At 39.8% G+C, this 23,720-nt stretch overlaps 1 protein-coding gene across 1 annotated transcript in view; it reads right to left on the minus strand.

Moving 5' to 3' along the window:
* Positions 1–23,720, minus strand: part of KIF6 (kinesin family member 6) — a 286,950-nt gene that overhangs the window by 120,025 nt on the left and 143,205 nt on the right. The window contains exons 11-13 of the mRNA XM_073338562.1: positions 18,999–19,104; positions 17,950–18,091; positions 15,515–15,727 (exon numbers count right to left, since the gene is read on the minus strand). Coding sequence (XP_073194663.1) covers positions 15,515–15,727; positions 17,950–18,091; positions 18,999–19,104 — 461 coding nt within the window. The remainder of the gene's footprint in view (positions 1–15,514; positions 15,728–17,949; positions 18,092–18,998; positions 19,105–23,720) is intronic.

Genomic DNA, 23,720 nt, shown 5'->3' on the forward strand with positions numbered 1-23,720 from the left:
TAAGGATCTCAGGGAAGACTGGGACAAAGAAGCAATTGCTGTTCCAGGAAGGATTGCTAGGAAGAGATGGGATCCACCTAACAAAGAGAGGGAAGAACATCTTCACAGGTGGGCTGGCTAACCTAGTGAGGAGGGCTTTAAACTAGGTTCGCTGGGGGATGGTGACCTAAGCCCAGAGGTAAGTGGGGAAGTGGGATACTGGGAGGAAACACAAGGAGGAGGGTGCAACGGGGTGGCCTCCTGATTCATACTGAGAAAGTAGGGCAATCGGCTAGTTATCTTAGGTACCTGTACATGAACGCAAGAAGCCTGGGAAACAAGCAGGAAGAATTGGAAGTCCTGGCACAGTCAAGCAACTGTGATTGGAATAACAGAGACTTGGTGGGGTAACTCACATGACTGGAGCACGGCCATGGATGGGTATAAACTGTTCAGGAAGGACAGGTGGGGGAGAAAAGGTGGAGGAGTTGCACTTTATGTATGAGATCAGTATGATTGCTCAGGGCTCCAGTGTGAAACTGGAGAAAAGTCTGTTGAGAGTCTTTGGGTTAAGTTTAGAGGCGAAAGCAACAAGAATGATGTCGTGGTGGGCGTCTGCTATAGACCACCAGATCAGGAGGATGAGGTAGATGAAGCTTTCTTTAGACAACTAACAGAAGTTTCCAGATCGCAGGCCCTGGTTCTCAGAGGGGACTTCAATCACCCTGACATCTGCTGGGAGAGCAATACAGCAGTGCACAGACAATCCAGGAAGTTTTTGGAGAGTGTTGGGGACAACTTCCTGGTGCAAGTGTTGGAGGAACCAACTAGGGGCCGTGCTCCTCTTGACCTGCTGATCACAAACAGGGAAGAATTGGTAGTGGAAGTAGAAGTGACTGGCAACCTGGGCAGCAGTGACTATGAGATAGTTGAGTTCAGGATCCTGACAAAAGCTGAATACGGACCCTGGACTTCAGAAAAGCAGACTTTGACTTCCTCAGGGAACTGATGAGCAGGATCCTCTGGGAGGCTAATATGAAGGGGAAAGGAGTCCAGGAGAGCTGGCTGTATTTTAAAGAAGCCTTTTTGAGGGCGCAGGAACAAATCATCCCAGTGTGCAGAAAGAATTGCAAATATGGCAGGTGACCAACTTGGCTTAACAGGGAAATCTCTGGTGAGCTTAAACACAAAAAGGAAGCTTACAAGAAGTGGAAACTTGGACAGATGACTAGGGAGGAATAAAAAAAATATTGCTCGAGCATGCAGGGGTGTAATCAGGAAGGCCAAAGCACAATTGGAGTTGCAGCTAGCAAGGGATGAGAAGGGTAACAAGAAGGGTTTCTACAGGTATGTTAGCAACAAGAAGAAAGTCAGGGAAACTGTGAGACCCTTACTGAATGGGGGAGGCAACTTAGTGATAGATGATGTGGAAAAAGCTGAAGAACTCAATGTTTTTTTTTGCCTCGGTCTTCACAGACAAGGTCAGCTCCCAGACTGCTGCACTGGGCAGCACAGCATGGGGAGGAGGTGATGAGCCCTCTGTGGAGGGAGAAGTGGTTCAGGACTGTTTAGAAAAGCTGGACGAACACAAGTCCATGGGACCGGATGCACTGCATCCGAGGGTGCTAAGGGAGTTGGCTGATGTAATTTCAGAGCCATTGACCATTATCTATGAAAACTCGTGGTGATCATGGGAGGTCCCAGATAATTAGAAAAAGGCAGTTATAGTGCCCATCTTTAAAAAAAGGAAAGGAGAATCCAGGGAACTACGGACTGGTCAGCCTCGCTTTAGTCCCTGGAAAAATCATCGAGCAGGTCTCCAAGGAATCCATTTTGAAGCACTTGGAGGAGAGGAAGGTGATCAGGAACACTCAACATGGATTCACCAAGGGCAAGTCATGCCTGACCAACTTGATTGCCTTCTATGATGAGATAACTGACTCTATGGATATGGGGAAAGCGGTGTACTTGATATATCTTGACTTTAGCAAAGCTTTTGATACAGTCTCCCACAGTATTCTTGCCAGCAAGTTAAAAAAGTATGGATTGGATAAATGTACTATAAGGTGGATAGAAAGCTGGCTGGATCGTTGGGCTCAACGGGTAGTGATCAATGGCTCAATGTCTAGTTGGCAGCCGGTATCAAGCAAAGTGCCCCAGGGGTTGGTCCTGGGGCTGGTTTTGTTCAACATCTTCATTAATGATCTGGATGATGGGATGGATTGCACCCTCAGCAAGTTTGCAGATGACACTAAGTTGTGGGGAAAGGTAGATATACTGGAGGGTAGGGATATGGTCCAGAGTGACCTAGACAAATTGGAGGATTGGGCCAAAGGAAATCTGATGAGGTTCAACAAGGACAAGTGCAGAGTCTTGCACTTAGGATGGAAGAATCCCATGCACTGCTATAGGCTGGGTACCTACTGGCTAAGTGGCAGTTCTAGAGAAAAGGACCTGGGGATTACAGTAGATGAGAAACTGGATATGAGTCAACAGTGTGCCCTGGTTGCCAAGAAGGCTAACAGCATATTGGGCTGCACTAGTAGGAGCATTGCCAGCAGATCAAGGGAAGTGATTATTCCCCTCTATTCGGCACTGGTGAGGCCACATCTGGAATACTGCATCCAGTTTTGGGCCCCCCACCACAGAAAGGATGTGGACAAATTGGAGACAGTCCAGTGGAGGGCAATGAAAATGATTAGGAGGCTGGGGTATATGGTTTACGAGGAGAGACTGAGGGAACTGGGGTTATTTAGTCTGCAGAAGAGAAGAGTGAGGGGGGATGTGATAGCAGCCTTCAACTACCTGAAGGGGGGTTCCAAAGAGGATAGAGCTAGGCTGTTCTCAGTGGTTGCAGATGACAGAACAAGAAGCAATGGTCTCAAGTTGCAGTGGGGGAGGTCTAGGTTGGATATTAGGAAAAACTATTTCACTAGGAGGGTGGTGAAGCACTGGAATGCTTTACCTAGGAAGGTGGTGGAATCTCCATTCTTAGAGGTTTTTAAGGCCCAGCTTGACAAAGCCCTGGCTGGGATGATTTAGTTGGGGTTGGTCTTGCTTTGAGCAAGGAGTTGGACTAGATGACCTCCTGAAGAGTCTTCCACCGCTAATCTTCTATGATTCTATGATTCAATGTGGAAATGAATGGGGGAGTTGGGGAAGAGGAGACAGATGTAGGCCTCAGTTCAGAAAGTTATTTAAGCATGTGCATAACTTTAAGCACATAATTAGTTCCACTAAGTCAATGGTACTATCCACGTGCTTAAAATTAGACTCATGCTTAACTACCTTGCAGAACTAGAGCCTTTGTGGTAATTTTTTTATACCAGAAAAGGTATACCAGAAAAGGACTTTGTAATGTCTGTCAATTAAATAGGAACAAAACATTTAGACCTGTCAATAGTTGCCTGATTTATTTTGAAGAGCATTCCTGAAGAGCTTTATATAGAGCAGTAGAGAGTCTGGTAATTTCCATCTGGTCCGTAAACAAGAGCAGAAACTCACAAGTAGAAAATAACTGATTGTAGTACTCAATACTGTAGCAAATTCAAGTTACTCAGAATTGATAGTACCAAACACATAGTCTTCATTTTTGTTAATTACAAAAGATAACAGAGAAAATAAAATGTTCATTGTATCCTACTAAGCATTGGGAGAAGTTCAGATGGAGTCTGAATTTGATGTAAACCTTCCTCTGGACCTGGAATTGAGAATGTGGCTCATGTACTTTCACTGTCTTCTTGTAATAATGCTACACAAAATCTAGTAAAGGTCAAAGCCCTAAATCACCAAGAAGCTGTTTTCATCTGACCCAATAAAATGGCTATCTTTGGTTGATGATAAGTCTTGAGCATGGTGACTGAAGCATCCAGAAATAATACACACTGGAGAGCTTTGTGCATGCTATTTTCCTCTACACAACCCAGAGGTATTAACTACTGAAGGTAGTGTCTCAAATCTGTGGAACTCTCTTTTATGGGAGGTCCTGGAGCAGCTGTGGGCACAGAAACTCCTGAGTTTAGTGGAACTACATTGTTAGGGAGCAAGGATGAGCTGTAGGCCCAAGATATGGTGCAGAGGTATAGGACGTCCACCACATCCTTATGTTTCATATACCTCTCAAGGTACATATGTGGTGAACCCCTGATTTTTCCAGTTGGTGGCTGCAAACCCAAATTATCTGAATGGAAGAAGGTAGACTAAATAATGCTGCAAACTTGAAAGAATTTTCTTTGTCCTAGGGGACCTTGCTGTGCATTCTTCTTCAGGAGCAGGAAATCTCTCCCCCAAGTTATTACATTAATGTATTAAATAAGCCAAGAGAAACATTAAAACTAAGTCTTATGAAAAGAGGAGTACATTTAGAGCAAATAGCAGCTAGTGTACTATGACCACTGCTTTTCATTCGGTTAATCATGTTGCTACCTTGTGCTTATCCCATCTGTTTCCTGTACCCATCGGTTGTTTTTCATCTCATACTTAGATTGTAAACTCTTTAGGGCAGGGGCCATCATTTTCTTATGTGTATGTAACAGCACTAAGCATGATGGGGCCCTTATCCCTGATCTGGATGTATGGTAGGCAGGCTGTGTGTGAAATTCCTTTTTTAGAACAGCCTTATTCTAAAAAATGCATTGATGAAACAGGAAACTTAGTCAAAAAGTGGCCCTAATAAGGTCCATTGTGAGAGCAGAGCAATCTATCCCAAATAGATTAGCACATTCAACCATTTGAATATGCTAATCTATTTGAGTTTAGTTTCTCAGTCCAATGTCAAAATGTTTACACTATTTTCTGGTAATCAGATTATTTACTTTTTGAGAGGAAAACAAATCCAGCAGGGGAAAAAAAAAGCCATCAAACAACAATCAAAATGACAGAATTATGGTGCAAACAAGCAGTAGTCTGGGTTCCCTTTCAAAAGGAAGATACAATAAACTTATTGTTCTTATATAATAAAATTCAAGTTTAACTCAATATCACTTACTATAGTGACATGCATAATGAACTCTGACTTTTCCTCTACGCTTCCCAGGTTTTTTCATGGCTCCATCTCCTCTAAAACCACCAAACCATACTGATGCTCCCATAATCAATGGGAATTGTTCTATGCAGCTCTATATTTAAATAAGGTCTTCATATATAAGAAATCTATCAGCAATAAAATCTAAATATAACTAAAGCTATAGAATAGGCTTTATACTGTGCTAATTTATTGTCTGATTTAAAATAAAAAGTTGAAGACTATGTAAATCTCAATTTATGTCTGTAATGTATCTTTGCGTTTTATGGATTGTTCATCTGAAACATAAATTAAGTTTGTAGCCAAAAGGTGTGTGTATTTCAGATTTATGAAAGATATTACAATGCAATAAATAACAGTAGACACCCAGTACAGCTGTTGAATATGATCAAGTGTTATGTTCACCCCCCTATGTCTTCATGTTTTTATAGATTTATGATTTAGAGTGTGCTGTATTTAGAGCAGGTATCGTATAGTAAACTCAACCTCTTCAATAGTAAAATAGTTGGACTAATCTAAAAGTTTTAGTGTGCTCACTCTAAACTGACTCTCTTATGCAATCTGTAAACGTTCCTCAGTGACAGCAGCCAGCCTGCCAAAATGTCAGCTGCAGGACAAGCTCCAGTATAAACAGACAACATTGTGCTGCTGACTTACTGAATTAGAGTTAGAATGATACCCACCATTCCCTCCTAAAAGGGGACTCTTGAGATCCAAGAATAACAGATCTGTCAGCACATAAATTGGTATAATTTTCAACTAGAGACGCCAACGCCGTTTAACCCCATTGTCATTAGCCATGTCTAACTAGGACATTACAGTTTTGTATTTCTCAGCTATATCCTTTCTTTGGGCTCTCCAGCTTAGCTGTGGACACTATGACTAGGGCTCCTAAGTGCTACAATAATACAAATAACAATTAATAATAATAATAAGTAGAAAACTCTAGAGTCGACAGTAAGATATGTAGAATACCACAATATGAAGGATGGTAAAAGAGTCCATGCGTTCAGTTGTAAGCTCGCTTGATAGTGGATTGTTAATAGAGTTACTCCTGATTTAGAGCCTGATTCAGAAAAAAAATTAAGCATGTACGTTAGCCTCTCTCTGTTTAGGAAAGCACTTAAGCACTGACTCAATAGCAGTTTATTACTATTACTACAAAGGCCCCCAGTTAGGATTCGGGCTCCATTGTTCTAGGTGCTGTGCAAACGTAAAAAAAGAAATGATCCCATACAAATCCAGTTCAGCATGGCATAATGAGTAAGGCACACAGACAGTGAGGGGGGAGAGGAGGGGAATAAAGACAGGTGCTACCACAAAGAGTTACATATCTTGTCTGTGTACCCGCATGTATGTGTTGCCTTTCTTTTCCCTCACTGTCCATAGATTTCACAATAGAAAATGAGATTTTCTGAGGAATTTGAAGGTGTCTGAATATTATTTATTACTTGTATTACCGTAGTGCCTAGGAGCCCGAGTTATAGTCTGGGTCATCACTTTGACAGGTGCTGTACAAAAAGTACAAAAAGATTGTCCCTGTCCCAAAAAGGTTACAATCTAAGTAGGTTTGGTGAAGGTTTTACAGAATGAGAGCGTATCAAACCAAGAATCAAAAAGAGGAGAATAAAGTTATTATACCCTCTATGGCTGCACAGAAAGGGTCTGCTTCTGAACAAATAGTTATACAGCATATCCAGTGTATAAAAATGTAAAGTAGTAAGTTCAATTAATATCCCATATGAAGCCAAGTATCAGCTACGGCTATGTCTACTCTTATGGAGGCCTGTTGAATACAGGAGCTATGTGTGTAGCCACATGCAGCAGTGAAAGGCTCCAGCAACTGAGAGGCAGTAGGGAAAGGCTTTGGCAGGGGAAGGCAGCCGGGAAAAGCTGGGGCAGCTAGGAGGAAGCAAGTAGACTTCGGAGCAGGGGCGCTGGAACAGTTTTTTTGGGGGGGGGAGAAAGAGGAGTGAACTGGGGGTGGGGTTTTGAGGGGAAGAGGCAGTGTGGGAGCAGAGCCTCAGGGGAAGGGGTAGTGCGAGGGCGGGGCTTGGGGGAAGGGGCAGCATGAGGGCAGGGCCTCAGGGGAATGGGTGGCAGGAGCTCAGGGACAAGGGGCTGTGTGGGGGCAGGGCCTTGGGGGTGGGAGAGCATGGGTGGATGGGGCCATGGTTTGGGTGCCTGTGGCCCCCCCATCTTTAGGGCACTTTTACTGCTCCTGCATTGGAGGCACTGCTTGGGAATGTAGAGAGCCATGTAGGGTACATACCCTGGGGGTACTCTACTCACCTAAGCAGTGTCTCACCATCTACATTGCTATTTATATTCATGCTACCTGGGCATGCAGTGTCTGTACACACAACCAGAAGTATAGATGTAGCCGTAGATCTCCCACAAATGTGCAACCAAACTGAAGATTTTTTTTCCATATACCTTTTTGCTGATGGTTTAGTTTAATTGTTCTCAGGGTAAGGCAACGGGATAGGTGAATGGAAAACATAATGCATTCATCTGCACATCAAAATGAGATTAATGTTGGCAAATAAACTTAATTTTAATCAAATTTATTCACAAAGAGGCAATGATTAGAGTGAACAAACTTTGTAAAGGTTACAATGTCATTTTGTGTTGCATTAAAACAAGGCCAATTATGCAGTTGAGACTATGCAAATCTCAGTTAAAAATGAAACCAACTAAATTGTTAAAACTGTTACAGTGCATGTGAAATCAACTACGTACTGTAAATTTAAATAATCATAAACTGAGTGAGGTATGGAAAATGTTTAAATGGTGAAGTGTGGCTTTCACAGCATACTAAAGGCTCTACTTGGGAGTTCTATATTATTGGCTCCAACACAAGATCTTTCTCACACCTTTATCAAACCCATAAAATCTATAGACAAGGACATATATGTGTATATATAGTTCAGAAAGATTTTAAAAAAGGATTAGATAGCTTTATGACTATCAATATTATTTGCAGCTAGAAGATTTACACAAAATTTGCAGCACAAAGGCTCAGACACACACTCTCTCTACCGCTCCCCCTGCTCCTCCCCCGATGATAGATCGCTGCACAATTGACAAGGCGAAACATAGGTCCCTCACCAATTTTCCTGTGAAGCATCAAGCCTTTGCCACTGCTCAGGACAGGTTATCAGACTGAATGAACCAATGATATTAGTTGGCATGGCAACTCCTACTTTTACATACCACTGTAGATAGGCAGAAACATGTCAACTCACACTTGCAGGGTAAGAGTAGAAAACTAATGCACAAAGTTTACTAAAATTTAGGAGGATGTTCTAAGATTTAAAGGACACAGGATAAAATGTACTGCATAAGGTGACTTTGTCAGACCTCTGTTGATAGTGTATAGCTATATATTTCTTTTGGGTCCACATATACTTGAGAAAATCAAAAGCTCTGTGCTATGAAAGAATTATACAATGTGTTTAATGCCATAATGACACCAAACAAGTTAATTATTCCTACTATATTAAAAGTGAGGGGTGTGATAAAAACACAGTAAAAATAAGGTGTAGAGTGAAATCTTCATCTGCAGAGGAGATACAGAGATAAGATCAGGACAGCTGAGGAGTCTAGGGTGGAGGGAGGCAGTGCAAATGAAGCATTACATCACTGGAGTAGCTTCCTTGACTTATTTGTCTTTTTCTAAAGTAAAGAATTACAATCTTTTCAATCTTTTGTCATATAAGAATTTTCCCAGACACCTGATTATTCTCATTGCTCCTTCCGATGTTCATTACTCTGCATTTATCAACACTGGATTTTATTTGCCATTGTATTGCCCATTCACCTAGTTATTAAGGTATCTCTGAAGTTCTTCACAGTACTCTCTGGTCTTGACTCTGCTTAACAACTTTGTGTCATCTGTACATTTTGCTTTCTCAGTATTCACCCTCCTTTCCAGATCATTAATAAATATTAAATTAAACAACAGAGGGCCTAGAACAGACCTTTAAGGTACCCTGCTATTAACTTTTGTCAAAATGAAAATTGACCATTGAATCCTTCTCTTTGCTTCCTGCCTCCTAGCCAGTGTTTGATCCATGACTAAAAGTGGAAGTGAGAGCAACTGTGGCACGGGCTATCACATGGGCTGCACAAGCAAGTGCCTGTGTGGTGGGGTGAGGTGTCAGGCTTGTGCAGTCCACGCTGGGGCCTATGCCACAGCATCCCCATTGCCATGTTTAGTGAGCTAATTAGAGTACAGCTAGTGCGGATTAGGTACATCTACAGGAGTTGTCATTTGCACCCCCTATTGCAATGTAGACATACACTCTCTTAGGGTATGTGGCAAGTCAAAGAGAAGAGTTTTGCATTTTACTTCTAACAGTAGTGAGGTTAATGGTAATCATCAACTCTTGCAGGAGTAAGTTCCATAGCGTAGGTCTAGCTCCCATGAAAGTTCTTTCTTTTTTGATCATAAGCCTCCCCTGTCATTTTACAGTTTCATGATTCCATTGGACCTTAACTGTCATAGGAAGACATGCTCATGGTGGAGAGAGGCAATCTCCTTGACAGCTAGGACCAATCCCATCCAGGGCTCTGACTGCCAGGACAGAGAGCTTAAATTAGACTACGTATTTGGAGGGGAGCAAAGTACTCGGCTGGTGTGCTCATGGCCACCTGTTTTGCTAAGTAGGTTGGCTACTATGTTCTGTACCCATTGGAGCTTTTTCAGGGTGAGTTGCTTCATTCCTAGACATAATGAGTTGGAATAATCGAGCCCGGAGGGTAAAAATAAGGCAGGATCACTGTGTCCAGGTCTGAATCCAACAGGAAAGGGAGCCATCTTCTAGCTACTAGTACATGGAATTGGGTGTTTATTGCTGCCATGGAATGCACAAACATCTCTTTGCATTGTTACACTTGAATAATAAAATAATGTACTACTACTCCTAATTTGAACTTTTATAGATCTTTGCAGCCAAGGATCTCAAAACACTTCATAAACATTAATTAATTCAAATAACTTCCCTCTGAAGAAGGTGGGCTGACTTATAAATGTGGGTACATTCTTTCTGCTCATATGACATCCACCCAACCATACTGTAATTTGTAGTCTTATTGTTCTCATATTCTCTGGCAGGGATCACTCGTCCTGGTGCCGGCTTTCTCTGTGCTGCTTATGACCCTAGGGAACCTTTTCTTCTTGACAGTCCTCTCTGGCCCTCACTGGAAACTACCACTGCCTGTTCTTAAATTGCTGTTTTCTTTTCCCCAACCTTTGGATCAGCATCTGTTATCCATTTGTTTTTTTATTTTCTTCCTAAATCTCAAATTGTATCTTAAATAATCTTAAAGAACAAAAAAAAGCTGTAACAAAAAAATCTCTAGGCAGTCTAGTACAATTTTATTTAATTTTAGCATTAGAGGGCTTATCCTATAACAGAACTATAAATATATATAAGACCTGCTGGTTTTATGTACACTGTATACAACTACACAGATAGATCCTGATCAGCACCCACTTATGAAACCTTTGGGCACATTTTCAAAGTGGTATATGGGGGAATTTTGCTAAACCACTTTTCCTGACGTAAGTGGGAATCCAACAGTGAAATCTCTATGGGCTGACTTGAAAAAACATACTGTACATAGTCTATTCTCCTTAGTCCCCTTTAATATAAGTTTAATACAGAGCCAAATACTGAAGCTCCTTAGAAAGGGAACCTTCAGAATCCACACAAAAGAAAGTAAAAGCAAAATACCATGATTAGTTCACTTAAGAAAACAACATTGGCATTCTCAGTAGAGAGGTCAAGGAACGAAACAGCATGGATACTCAGGAATAAGCTTGTGTTAAGTGGACCCTCCAAGTCACGGTTGAGGCATATTGGCAAGGCAGTATAGGCAATATACAAACCATGCTGTCCCTGTTAACTCCTGAGAGCTGTCAATCTGGCACATTTCTGAAGCACAATATTTACACACAAGCTTCTTAAAACAAAACCACTATAAGATATTATTATTATAACTGCTGTATATAGCAGGAGAGTAGAAGTCCAAATGCTGCAACATTACTATCTGGGCAGGACATGTGAGAGAAAGTCTGACCACTTTAGGGAGAGTGCAAACTAAAATATAGAGCAAAACATTCCCCACAATCTCTCTCTCTCTCTCCCCCCATCTCCCACAGCAAGATGGTCAAGATTTTCAGAAATGGGTGCCTAAATTTAGGCTTCTACATTCATATTTAAGCACTTTGGGTTTCTAAGACTTCATGATTGATACTGTGATATTAACTATACCTATATGGAACTTCCCAGAAGCATAGGACATTGAACAAGATCTGCCTGCTTCCAAAGCCCATGGTTGATACCTTCAAAAACAAGTTGGGGGTTTAGCCATGTAACTCCCAATAATTTCAATGAGAATTGTGTGGCTAAGTCCCCTAGTTGGCTTTGAAAATCTCGACACAAGTCCCCACCAACTGAGTTAAAGGAAAATCTCTTTTGGCTGATATTAGTATAGGACAGTGACTGGGTATATCTGGTCTTTGAGGCTACTTACTGGACACCCAGGGTCCTAGTACATCCTGCAAAGCAGCAAAGTCTGCAGTAACAAGTATGTGATTGCTGTGCCTAGGGTCCCTAGATTGGAACCCGGATTAGTGGGCGGGCCTAGATTCCCCTTCTGGCTATGGGTAAAGTGGTGTAATCACAAGAAGAGGACAGGCCTTAGTTACGAGTCAGAACAAAGGTCTGAATGTAAAGGGAAGAAAGCTGGGGCTGAAGACCCTACAGAGAGGAAACAGACTGCTTATTTGTTGGACTCTTTAATACCCTGCAAGGGGTTCAGTTGTTCTTTGTGACTCAGTCGGATGGCCAGCCATGGAAGACCTGCCAAGTCAGCTGGCAGCCTGCAGGGGACACTAGAGATGAAAAAAGGACTACAATACTTGACCCTGTTACTTGGAGGCACTCCAGAGGTGAGTGCCCCATTACAAGGACCTATGGAACTATTTAGCACTTCTGACACCAACTAGGAGAGGGCAGTGGCTCACCTGGTCATTAGCCAGTTCATTACAATACAAAATAAAAATAGCTAATGAAGCAAAGTAATGAAAACTTGTCTTATTAAATGCATAGAGGCTTTTTCCCATTAACCTTTAAAGACCAGACATTAAAATGGATCAGCCTAAGAAACCAAACCAGTTCCAGGGCACTAGACATCTTTCAATACAACATTAAAAGATTAAGCAGGTTCAGTTCATGTGGTCCAGTTCATGGCAGAACATCCTTAAGTACTTCATACTGAAAAAAAGATTAGTGAGGGTCACAAGGAAATAATTCCATAAGAGTTTTGATGACACCATAAATCACAAGAGTGCCATTCTATTCAACTACATTACAGCTGATTCAAACTATTAACACAAATTCTATTAAAATGAAATTGAAGATGTCAGTCACTCAGTCACTATATTAGTTAAGGTTATTGAGGGCCAGTTTTACAAATTTAGGTACTTGCATTGTACTCAAATTTCCATGCATATGCAAAAATTCCCGATGTTGTATTTAGAAACCTAGTTCACCATGTGTATACACAAATTCCTGTACTGAGTGTAGACTGGAAATCTGTGAATAAATTGGGTGCATGCAGGAGGTAAATGTATGCATGCAGTTATGCATACCTAACTTTAAAAAGCTGGTCTTTAAACAGAATTACTACACTGTGTATTCAAATATTATTAATACTAATGTTATATTAAAAGAGTCTCATTTTCTGATCACAGCATGATTAAACTTTTTAGATCATGTCTCAAATACAATTATTGAAATCAGCCATGAGGTACATTATAATACAACCCCATCCCTTCTGAGACATACATTTTTCTATGCCAAATTATTATTTTTGTTGCAAATAGAAACCTTAAAGTTTAAAATGAAAGTGCTGATAGAACCATAACAGCAGTGTAACAACTGTAACAGCAGGATACAATATGACCATTGTTTCTTAACACATGATGGAGTCCAGATACACTATATTCACATGATTCTTGCAGTTTTCAACATTTTGGGATAGTACATTAAGTATTTTGCTTATATCACAGCCTAAACACCAGTGAAGGGATCCCCTAGACCTAACTTCATTCCTATAATTCTTTACTAATCTTCCTCCACAAGTTATCTTTAATCCACATGTGCACACACATTTCTTCATACTACTATAAAATGACTGCAGCATTAATCCCTCAGTTCATTTTCAAAGTCAAGCGGCTTTAGAGGAACCATTAATTATCATTTACACAACAAGCATCACAATAGCGTGGGTATTTTTATGAAAGCTTCCAACTCTGACGCAGTTTCAGCTCATGATGTACTTTTAAAAAACTGCTTTGACATCACTTCGGAGGATGGTTTGGTTTTGTTAGAATCTCAAACAGTTAAAGGATGCAGTGAGTCATCTGGGGACTTCTGGAAAACTGAATAGTTCCAGGTGACTATTTGGAACACACACTCAAGAAACATAAAAACACTAAGACCATTGCTATGTTAAAGAGAACAGTATGGCCCCTTTCAGCATTAGAACTGAACATGCAGGCTTTCTCATTATTTCAATAAAACAAAAACAGACATTTAACCAAAAAACAAAACAAAAAAATCCCTAACCTTTCTCTGGCTTGGTTGAATATTTTAAAGAGCCTAGGCACTACACAAATTCTCCAGTGAGCCATGAATTCCATTTCATTTTGCTTTTTCAACAGAAATAGGTTGAAAGAAGATACGTTAACTAGAAAAAGAACTTTTTAAAATCCCAAGTAATATGTTGACTAGTTTCTAGGTGAAAGAAGGATAAAATACTCATCATCCTATGCAAACAATGGGGATATTTTCTCTTCTTTAGGTAATTTATAGCAGTATGTAAAGCTGGGATAAAACAGATATTTTCTAAACTCACACTGACCATTTTGTTGCATGCAATATTATTGACATTATTTTGCTGATTCTAAAGTAGTGTTATAAACTTAATGGAACACGGAAATTTAAATTTTTGCTTTTGCAATTGTTCCTCTAATACTCTAACCGCTATGAAAATAGTAATATTGTAATTTAAAAAAATGCTTTACATCCAGATTGCTGTTTGTCTTTGGTCTGAGGAAGAGTGGAAAGAAAGAATCAGGCTCCGAACCATTTGTGGGAGAAGAAAATAGTGTTTAGATGGTGTAATTTATATTCTTGTACCAAAGGCCCTATGCCAAACCACTACCCTCTCCTCAGGCATTTGCCTCCTTAAGACTCATTCTTCTATGACGCTCACAAAAAGTGAGTCAACAATTATATTTATTTTTATTAATTAAAAAAACCCAAGACATTGGTCCTTCATGACACGCACATGCCCTAACTAAATGCCATCCTTCTACCTCCAGTAAAACAATAATATTTTTTTTAAAGTAATTGCCTTTTTATGTGCTTATAGCCAAGGGAAACACCTTAAGGTGTGAGTGTATAAAGAGTCCTTTGGAAAACTTCCTCACCAGAAGAAAGTATGGAAATAATTGAATTAGCTTCACTAGGAAGGGTTTGAACTCTATATAAGTGCAGATGGACAGAAACTGCCCTTCTCCTGAAAATGACATTATCTATCACATGCTTAAACTGTATTTAGTGTACAAGCTATGTTAACCAAATACAGTATTTGTGAATTCAGCCATTTCCTAATCTCCTTTGGCAAGAGCTGAATTCTTGAACACTCCTCCTTCCCCATGGTGATTTAAATGCTTTTTCATAGAAAGCTCCAACATATGAAAATATAAGCATTCTGCTTTTGTTCTTATAAACCAATGTCCCAGTTCAGCAAGGTTGTTAAGACTTCAGTGGAACTAGTCACATGCTTCAAGTTAGTTCCCTGCTGAATTAACTTGCTAAACAGAGGTCCAAGTTTGATTCCATTAACACTGTAATGATAAAAATCATTACAATGGTTCATTAAAAATAAGCATGTTCTATATAATGTGAAACACTGAGATTTACTTTGAAAGGTTAAGCTCTGAATCTTGTGTGGTGCTATATAGCTGGAGACAGAACTAATCAATGTTCTTTTCACCTGAAGAGAGGATTACTTTCCTATTTTGAAGGACTAAATGAGAGAGAATTTGAAACCTACTTTCTGGCCCCTGCCACTAATCATATCTGAATGAACCTTCTTCCAATATTAACTGTTTATCCTGTTTTAGTTAAGTCAGTAGTTTGAGCTTCCATAGGAAGGATGTCATCTCCTGGATTATATTACAAATGAAGTCCTCCACATTCATTTTCATTTCCAACATTTGAGTCCTATCAGTATATTAAGTTACCTGTGCATTGAGGTGGCCTGAAATCAAGGTATTTATATTTGTGAAGTGAAGGACAAAAGCAAATGAGCACAAGAATTCTGATGCTGAAAGTAAAACTCCCCTGTCCTAGTCCACACCTAAGAATGATACATTTAAAGTTATAATGTGAGAACTGGACACTTGCACATATAATTCATTTCACTAACCTGTTTGCCTGGGAAGAAAAGCAGTTCTATGTACTGAGGAGCTGAAATCTTGTGTATCTTTCACATTAACACAGGCAGATGGCCTCTGACCTTCTTCCAAGCTTATAGAAAGGGAACTCTCCGAGACTGAAAGACCACTAAATCCAGCGCTGAGCTGAAAAAGGGCATCCTGTGTTTTCTTTTTTTCTTTCTTTAACATACTTACTAGAATATCTGCAGAACATTTTAAGGAAATTAACTGGGATCTCCTTTCCATAAATAATAATCCACTCTTTCTTTAGGCCACTTGCTCATACATGTAGTCTTGTAGAACTGAATGGAACTAGTCACATATGGAAGGCCTATTCATGTGAAAATGGATTGCAGGGTTAGGCCCATATGTTATGTCTATGTATTCACATTTATCTTTCCAAATAACCAATTCAATTTGTCCTGAGCACTAGTAAGATGACATTAGTGAGTGATATAAAAGGCTATGGCCAATCCATGTTTGGATAAAAGCAATAAATCCTGTGAGGTTCTGTACAAAACCAGAAATGTTAAATTCCAGTTACTCTTTCAAAATGGGTGACATTACCTTTATTAAGTTTGGTAACATTACAACACCAATTAGACCCTGCAAATTTTCCAAGTCAAATTTAAATCGTATAAGTCAGAAATCTTAAACTTTATAGGAAGACTGTCAAGCACACCACAATAGAAAGGATTATAAAAACACAAAACAAGGTTTTAAAGAAATTCCTGCCAATTACATACATATTCTTTAGAAAGACCTTTGACATAAAAACACTTTAAATGAAGAAATACAGGGGTTTTCTGATGGAATTCACTACACATTTAGCAAAAACAAAGAGGTAACATAAAGATGATGAGATACTCTCTGTATGTTTTTCATTTTGTGTCTAATTTATCTGATAAAGACATGGAAAAAATGTGGGCAAGGTGTGAGGAATTAGAATTATCAAGTTGATTAGGTGGCAAAAACTATTTGTCTTACAAATTGGTTCTTATCATATCTCTCATAGCGTGCATAAAGACAAGGAGCATCTCTTACAGTTTATGGCAGGAGAGCCTCCAAGTCCTCAGTAGTTTTATTGCACCAATCATGATGTTAATTTTTAAAAGTAAATTGTAAAATTATTTAGGCTGCAAAATCCACTTACAGTTCCTTGCATGCTAGTTCTGATTTTAACTTTTAATATTTCAATTCCCCATATACAGCTCTAATTAAAATTGATGGATGCAATGAATGCCTTCCTTTCACTTCCATAAACAAAGCCACATATGCATATCTGGTGCGAGTGCATCGGACTCTATGAACTGTGTATTTTGTTGTTTTATTACAAATATTCTATCAACTTAATGATTTATTTCAAGAAGACTCTCTTCTGAGGGATCCAAAGGTTGAGCTAAAATAAGAAACTTTTAAAAGGTGTTATATGTCAATTTTATAGCCAAATTAACTAAACAGTGTTCCTTTCAAAATAAACGTCTTGGCTCCTGTTATGGATGCAGTAGACTAAAAGGCTTCCCTACCACTTGATTTCATCAGGGTAAAGCAAGCTACCAGTCTGAAGTACAACCCATTCACACTTAATATACCAAATCTCTGAATAATTGTTGAACACAAAGAATGCAGTTAATCTTGTTTTTAATAATGCTAAAGAATCTCTGCTCTCTATAAACTTGAAAGCTATTTGTCAATTTTCTGCCATTGTTCAAGTTTTGTCCACAGATCATCCACAAACTCAGGGACATGGTGACGCTGTGGTCTGCCTGCAGTTTTGTCAGCCAGCTAAAAATAACTGCCCTTTCTTCATCTTGCTCAACTACAGCTACTCATATGTTTCCCATGAGGCAGTAAAATGGACACAGCACATATGAGTAGTTTAATTTTTGTTATACATATACAATATAAAGGCTCAGCTTTAATTTAAAATTTAAAGTTGGATGTCGAAAGCACACATTTTACATTTAATCTAAAAGAAGAGAGTCCAGTAGTCCCTGAAGCAGCATTTCATTTTGCTAAAAATAACAACACAGGAAATTCTATTCTTTGTGAGGTAATAATCTGTTCTTTATATAGCATCACAGTTTTCTATGCTAGATCCAGTTTTTCCGTTCGCTGGAAGAGAGTTTACTAAACATGAGCCTGAACCACAACTTTTGGATCTGGATCAGAATTTCCCAAAACTCCAGGGTATTTGGATCCAGGATTTTGGTTCAGTTTATTACAGAAACAGGGACCAAGTGCAACAATGGGATTCTGATAAAGAGTGGTAGGAGACTCTTAGATTAAGAATATGGATTGATACATCAGTCTGAAAAGGAAGAAATTCTTTGCAGATCACCATCTCCCATTTCATACACACCCACACCTCAGATTGCAGCCAGATTAGTTAAAATCCAGATAAATCCTGTTTCATAAAGGATATTGATTTCATTATCTCTTTGGTGCAGAAGGTCTCTCAACTTCTTTAGCTCCTCTTTCTTCTCTGGGGTATTAGTATTCTCATCTCCAGTGATGTCTGGTGAGAGCAGACTTCTGTCAGGAATGTTTGTACGATTTATCAGTTGCTACGAAATAAAATAGAAATAGTTCTGGGCCCTTGTCACTCTTTCCTCATCCCATTCATTTCCCCCTATCCCTGTGTGACTATTTACCTATGCTAGCTGATTTGAGAGCCTCTTCAGGATTTCTGAAAAGCAAAATCCCACCACTGGTAGACTGCAAAGCAATAAATACTGAGTCAGCTATGAGATATCTCCTAATTTCCACTGATCAGTTTTCCTCAGTAAAAATATCTAAGCCCTACACATCTCTCTCTGGTAAAGAACTCCCACTGTAGTAAGGAAAAAGCAGCATCAACTGGGTACTAATTCCTCCTCATCTAGAAATCAAATTCAGGGACAATGTTTTACACTTTACTGTATTAGAAAATTGCGGAAGCCTTTATAGCAGAGCATAAACAAAAACAAAAATATACCCCAGGTTCAATTTCTTCCCTTGCTACTCCTCACCCCATATATATCTTGTGTGCATAATATCCCAGCATAGCATATAACCAACACAGTTGATGCAGCTGGTTCAGTGACACAAACCCTCTTTTCTGACTTCTCCCTAGTCTAATGTAAAGCTCCTTACTAGCTGCATATATACCTGGATATACTCTCTATCCATTTACAGATTACTTCAGCACAGCAATTCCTGTAAATTTCAGTCCTCTCTATCACTCCCTCCACCTCTAATACCCTTTGGTCATTCTTTTTAGCTCCTTCAGATTCTTGCTGTATATTTTCCGGTTATTATTCAAATCCATTCCAGTTCTTCAAGCATTTCTCAGACCTGCTGAGGCCCTGTATACACTCCCTTCTTCTCCACAGCTTCATGGTTGCTTTTCAGTTCTCTCTCCCCTGTGTCCTCTAATATTTCCTGTTCATTCTTAGGGCCCTCTGCACTTCCTTGTACGTGTACAGAATATACCTTTATGTAATTGAAACAGTGCTTGATCTTGCGCATATCAGCTCCAACATCCAGCGTGCTCTCAGGATCAGGATCTTCCAGAAAAGTTTTAATGATCTCATTAAGCCTGAAAGGACATAATAGGCAAAAATAACAAATATAATCTTTGAGGGAACATAAAAAATCTCATAAGAACAGGCAACATTGACTCAAGCTAGGAATGTGTTTCAGAGTTGCCCAGATTACTGCTTTTCCCGGTAGACTCTTGGTTTGGGGTCCATTCTATTAGTCTACTTGAAAACACAAGCAATCAACTTCTTTTTCTGGTGCTAAACTCTGGGCTTAACATGGAGGGATCACAAATGATTCAGATAATGATTTATGTATGCTAATAAATAGTTCTGGGACTAAAATGTTTAAAAGTAATCTTCTGTTTTCCTGATTTCTCTCATAATTTAAATTATCCATAAGCAGTTTCCCCATGCTTTCTCAAAAGACATAATTCTAAGACTAGTGCTTTGGATGCTTTGTGCCCGTATTTTTGCTAGCAAGTATATGACACTTAATAATTTAGATTGCAATTATAAAATTCTCAGCCCCCACCATCATGTATGGCAACGTCATTTTTTGGATCTCAGCTTCTCTATATACCCCAAAGACCCATTATTCCTCTTCCTATTACTGAAATGTATTAAACATTTTATTCATTTATAGATAGGGGGCTGAGCCTGCAGTCTTTAGGCAAGAAAAATACTCATTGAAGTCACTGTGTATGTTGCCTACATTAGGACTGCAGGACTAGGCCCCTTAAAAAAATCATCTGAGATACAGAAACACTCCATTGCTCTTTTAGAGACAAATTATGAGCTATGGCAGGAAAACCAGCATATGGACAATGAAACTCTGTGAGTTACAATTCTTGGAATTTCTATAATAACCATGCATCAGCAGATGAGCTTTACACACACCTCTCCCCCACACCCACCCACACTCCTACAGATCAGGCAATGCCTGAGACCCATATTTCTGTGCGTATCCCAAGGTAGACAGGATTTTTGTGTGGAATCTTCAGAAGATTGAAGAGCACGAGGATCTCAGCATGGACACCCGGTGATTCTGCCTGGACTACTGACCTAGAATCTCTCTCTCCATACAGGAGCACAGCTTTAGAGCAGCCATGATTTCCTACTGGTGGCTGATCGAGAGCCCCCTCTGAGTAAAGGGGGTTCACAACACATGCAGGAACAGATTCAGCATTAGCTTCAGCAGTAAATGCCTGAATATTTGCAGGGTGTGGGGCGGGCGTGGAAATTGAGGAAGATACCACAGACAGTTACTGTCACCTAGGTCCACCTTTTCCTGACTCCTCAATAGTAGCAAAGCCTCAACCCTGTGGAGTGGGAGCAGTAGGGTTTTTATGGGGTCTGCAGAAAGAGGGCAACATGCTCTAAAGCCACTGCTCCCAAAACACTTCTGTAAGCCTGGTCAGTTTCAGATAGGTTTTTCTTTCCTGTTTCCATTATCAGAGGAGAATATATGGGCAGAATATTTAGTGTATATCATTCATTATATACATGGTCACTGACACCAAATGCTTGGCAAATGGACCTCTACAAATGCAAGAAGAGTTCTCTTGTTAGCTTAATTCTCAACCTGAATCAAATTACCAATAACCAACAGAGCCTCAAAAAATGCAGGAAAGAGCTACTTTCTCTTCTAAATTCATGTATGTCTGAAATTTTTCTAATTCCTCTGCTCATCCATAAAATTAAGCAACCATGTTAATGGAATTAGAGTTTGTGCCCTGAAAAAGAACAGTTTATTGCTAACAAATACATGCTGAGACACAGTAAGGCACACTCTTAGATCCCATTAAACCAAAATGTTGGCAGGATCCTGAAAGTTCACAGAACACCCACTGAAGTCAGGGTGAATTGTATGTGCAAAGAGCTTAAAGGATTGGGCCATTTAAAAAGTCTATTTAAATTAGTTAGAAAAAAAGTGTCCCTGGAATTACAGGTATTTGTTTCTCAAGATGAAGCAGAGCAGAGAAGAGATTATTGGGTAATAAAGACCAGAATATCAGTTTTTATTATTGCTACATTTATCAGTCTCGTTGAATAAGCATCCAATCCCACAAGTGTGAACCTTGCTGGTAATTTCAGCAGATAGGCCAAGGAATAAATGGGCATGGGAACTATCCCCTCACACCTACAAGTGGCCTCTGTGTGTCATGACTGGGAAATGTGGAGAAGTCTGTACTGCCACGGCCAGTGCTATAGCTAGTCTACGGATAAACAGAGGCATTCAGCATCTAGCACTAAGTCTGGCACTATACTGAGCATTACATTAACCACATTTAATAAGAGAAAAATTCTAAAACTATTTTCTCCTCATTTTAAGCACCAGGGTCAGATCCTCCATGTGAGGTCATTTAACGCTACTACAACATGGCAGTAACCTTGAACTGTAAACAAAAGAATAGGCATTTCAGCTATATCCTGATTGCCTCAGTTGGCAGAGACTTAGGTTATGGGAATCAATCCAAAAACATTTGTCAGCTAGAAGCTTGCAACAAGACTATCGTCAAGTTAACATTGCAGGGAGTTACTAAGAATATTTTAGGAGAAAAGAGAACAGTAAGGTAAGGAAGAAGAGAGAACATGAATTTGTCCCAAGAGACTGTTGGCTGTCTAATTTAGTTTCCAATTTACAAATTAGGTGAGTAGTAAATATGAATGTGAGCTGGTATTTTCTCCCTCCTTCATTACCTGTCACCCACTTGAGATTTCCAGCATTTTGAAAACCGCAACTGCCCAATTCATTTTTTGTGGCTTGACGACCACACATTGACTAGAGCCAAAGTGGATTTTAGTGCCAGATTGACTGATTCAACTTTGCTGTAGCAGAACCTAGATTAGAAGTGGTTAACCAACTAAGCCTTTTTGCCACTTCTAAAGAACAGTACTTCTTCAGTGTGTTTTAATATAGACCTTTATGCCAAAGAGGAAGAATTTCCTGAACCAAATATGAAAGGGAATTTTTGGCCAAGAGGGAAAAAGAATGGAAAAGGCCCTCAAAACTCACAAGTAAGCACAAGAACTAAAACAAACTTTCAGATATATATTCTGACTATTAAAGACAAACAACATCATGAATATTAATTTCTGTGCACACAGCACAGACACCTTTTAACCGGAGAGAATTAAAGGACCAATCTTCTTAGGTAAGCATATAGCCTGATGACAAAAAGGATTGAAATCAGAACATTCTGGGAGTTCTGCCAGTGGATTAAATTATTAAACAAAGGTAAAAATAAATTGATGATGCGATGCAGATACAGTCTGAGATTTCTCTTCCTGCTGAACATATCTTAAGTCCACTGAGCTAAACTTTCAGAAGGATTTATCAATGAAGGGATCACAAAAATAATTTAAACATTCTAATACTAGTTATATAATGCCATGATTTAAGGCTTTACAGAGGAGACAACAAAGTTATTCCTTCCCCCCAAGGCGCTCACAGTTTAAATGAGAAAGATAACACAAATAATGACAACAGAGCACAGGACAACAGGAGGGAGGAGAAGAGACAAGAGTAAATAAGGAGAGAGAGTGGGATACTGACCTTAAACCAATAAACTTTTGTACAGTAAATTTCTTTTAAAAAAAAGATATACATGTATGTGTTTAAATTGTCAGGTAAGAGCTGGAAGGTAACTCTTGTCAAGGTAATCTCCAAAAAGATGGGTCAGAAGTAGTGGATAAGTTATGGCACAACAGCTCCAGCTTTATTTAATAAACATTAAAAATGTAAATAAATGAATGAAGGGAATGAATATGGTTTTTACAACGAAGAGTGGCGGTAGCTGCTCAATACAACCATGAGCCACCACTTGTCTGGCCACCTAGTCAAAGATACTCTCTTGCCCATCCTATACCTGGATATGTCTCTGCTGGAGCATCTCTCGGCTCCAGCTACACACTGAAGTCTACAATTCTAGGAGATATATACCCTCCCTATGGCCTAGCCCCAACAGCTGAATAATTTTATCCTCCTCCAAAGAGAGTCTGTCCACAAAGCCATGATGCAACATGGAACTTGTGAACATGATTCTGGCTTGACCCAAGCAGAAATGAAAATGCAACATTTAGTTAACATAACATACAAGTGACAGTTACATACCCATATGGAATCTCAATGCAAAACACCACTTACTCCCCTAGCACAGAGGTAGATGGGTGGGAGGGGAAACCTTGCTGCAGTAGGAGGAGAGCCGGAATTGCTTTTTGGTCCTGCAACGCTCATTCTTGACGGGGGCTGGTACTAGCTGTCCTCTGGTCATAAAGAAGGCTCCTTAGGGCTAGAAGAGTGGCCAAAGGCAGACAGCAAGGAAGGATGGTTCAGTGGCTAGTGTGCTAGCCTGAGAATTAGCTACAGACTTTGTGTGACCTTGAACAAGTCACTTAATCGCTGTGCCGCAGTTGCCCAGGGCTAAAATGGGCATAATAGCACTGTACTAGTTCACAGGGTTGTGAAGGATAACTACATTAAAAGATTTGGAGGCCCTATGAGTATGACAGACAGATAGATAAAATGGCCCAGCCCAACACAAAGTTGGGCCATGGTGCATCAGGAGGGAAAGGATCCCCCTAGCATCCAAGCAGGAAAACCCCCAGCAAATCCAGCCTAGCTGGCCACTGCCACATAAGGTAAGTGACTGAGCTGAATTAGCACAGAAAG

Source organism: Lepidochelys kempii, chromosome 3, assembly GCF_965140285.1.
Source record: "Lepidochelys kempii isolate rLepKem1 chromosome 3, rLepKem1.hap1, whole genome shotgun sequence".
Classification (NCBI taxonomy): domain Eukaryota; kingdom Metazoa; phylum Chordata; order Testudines; family Cheloniidae; genus Lepidochelys; species Lepidochelys kempii.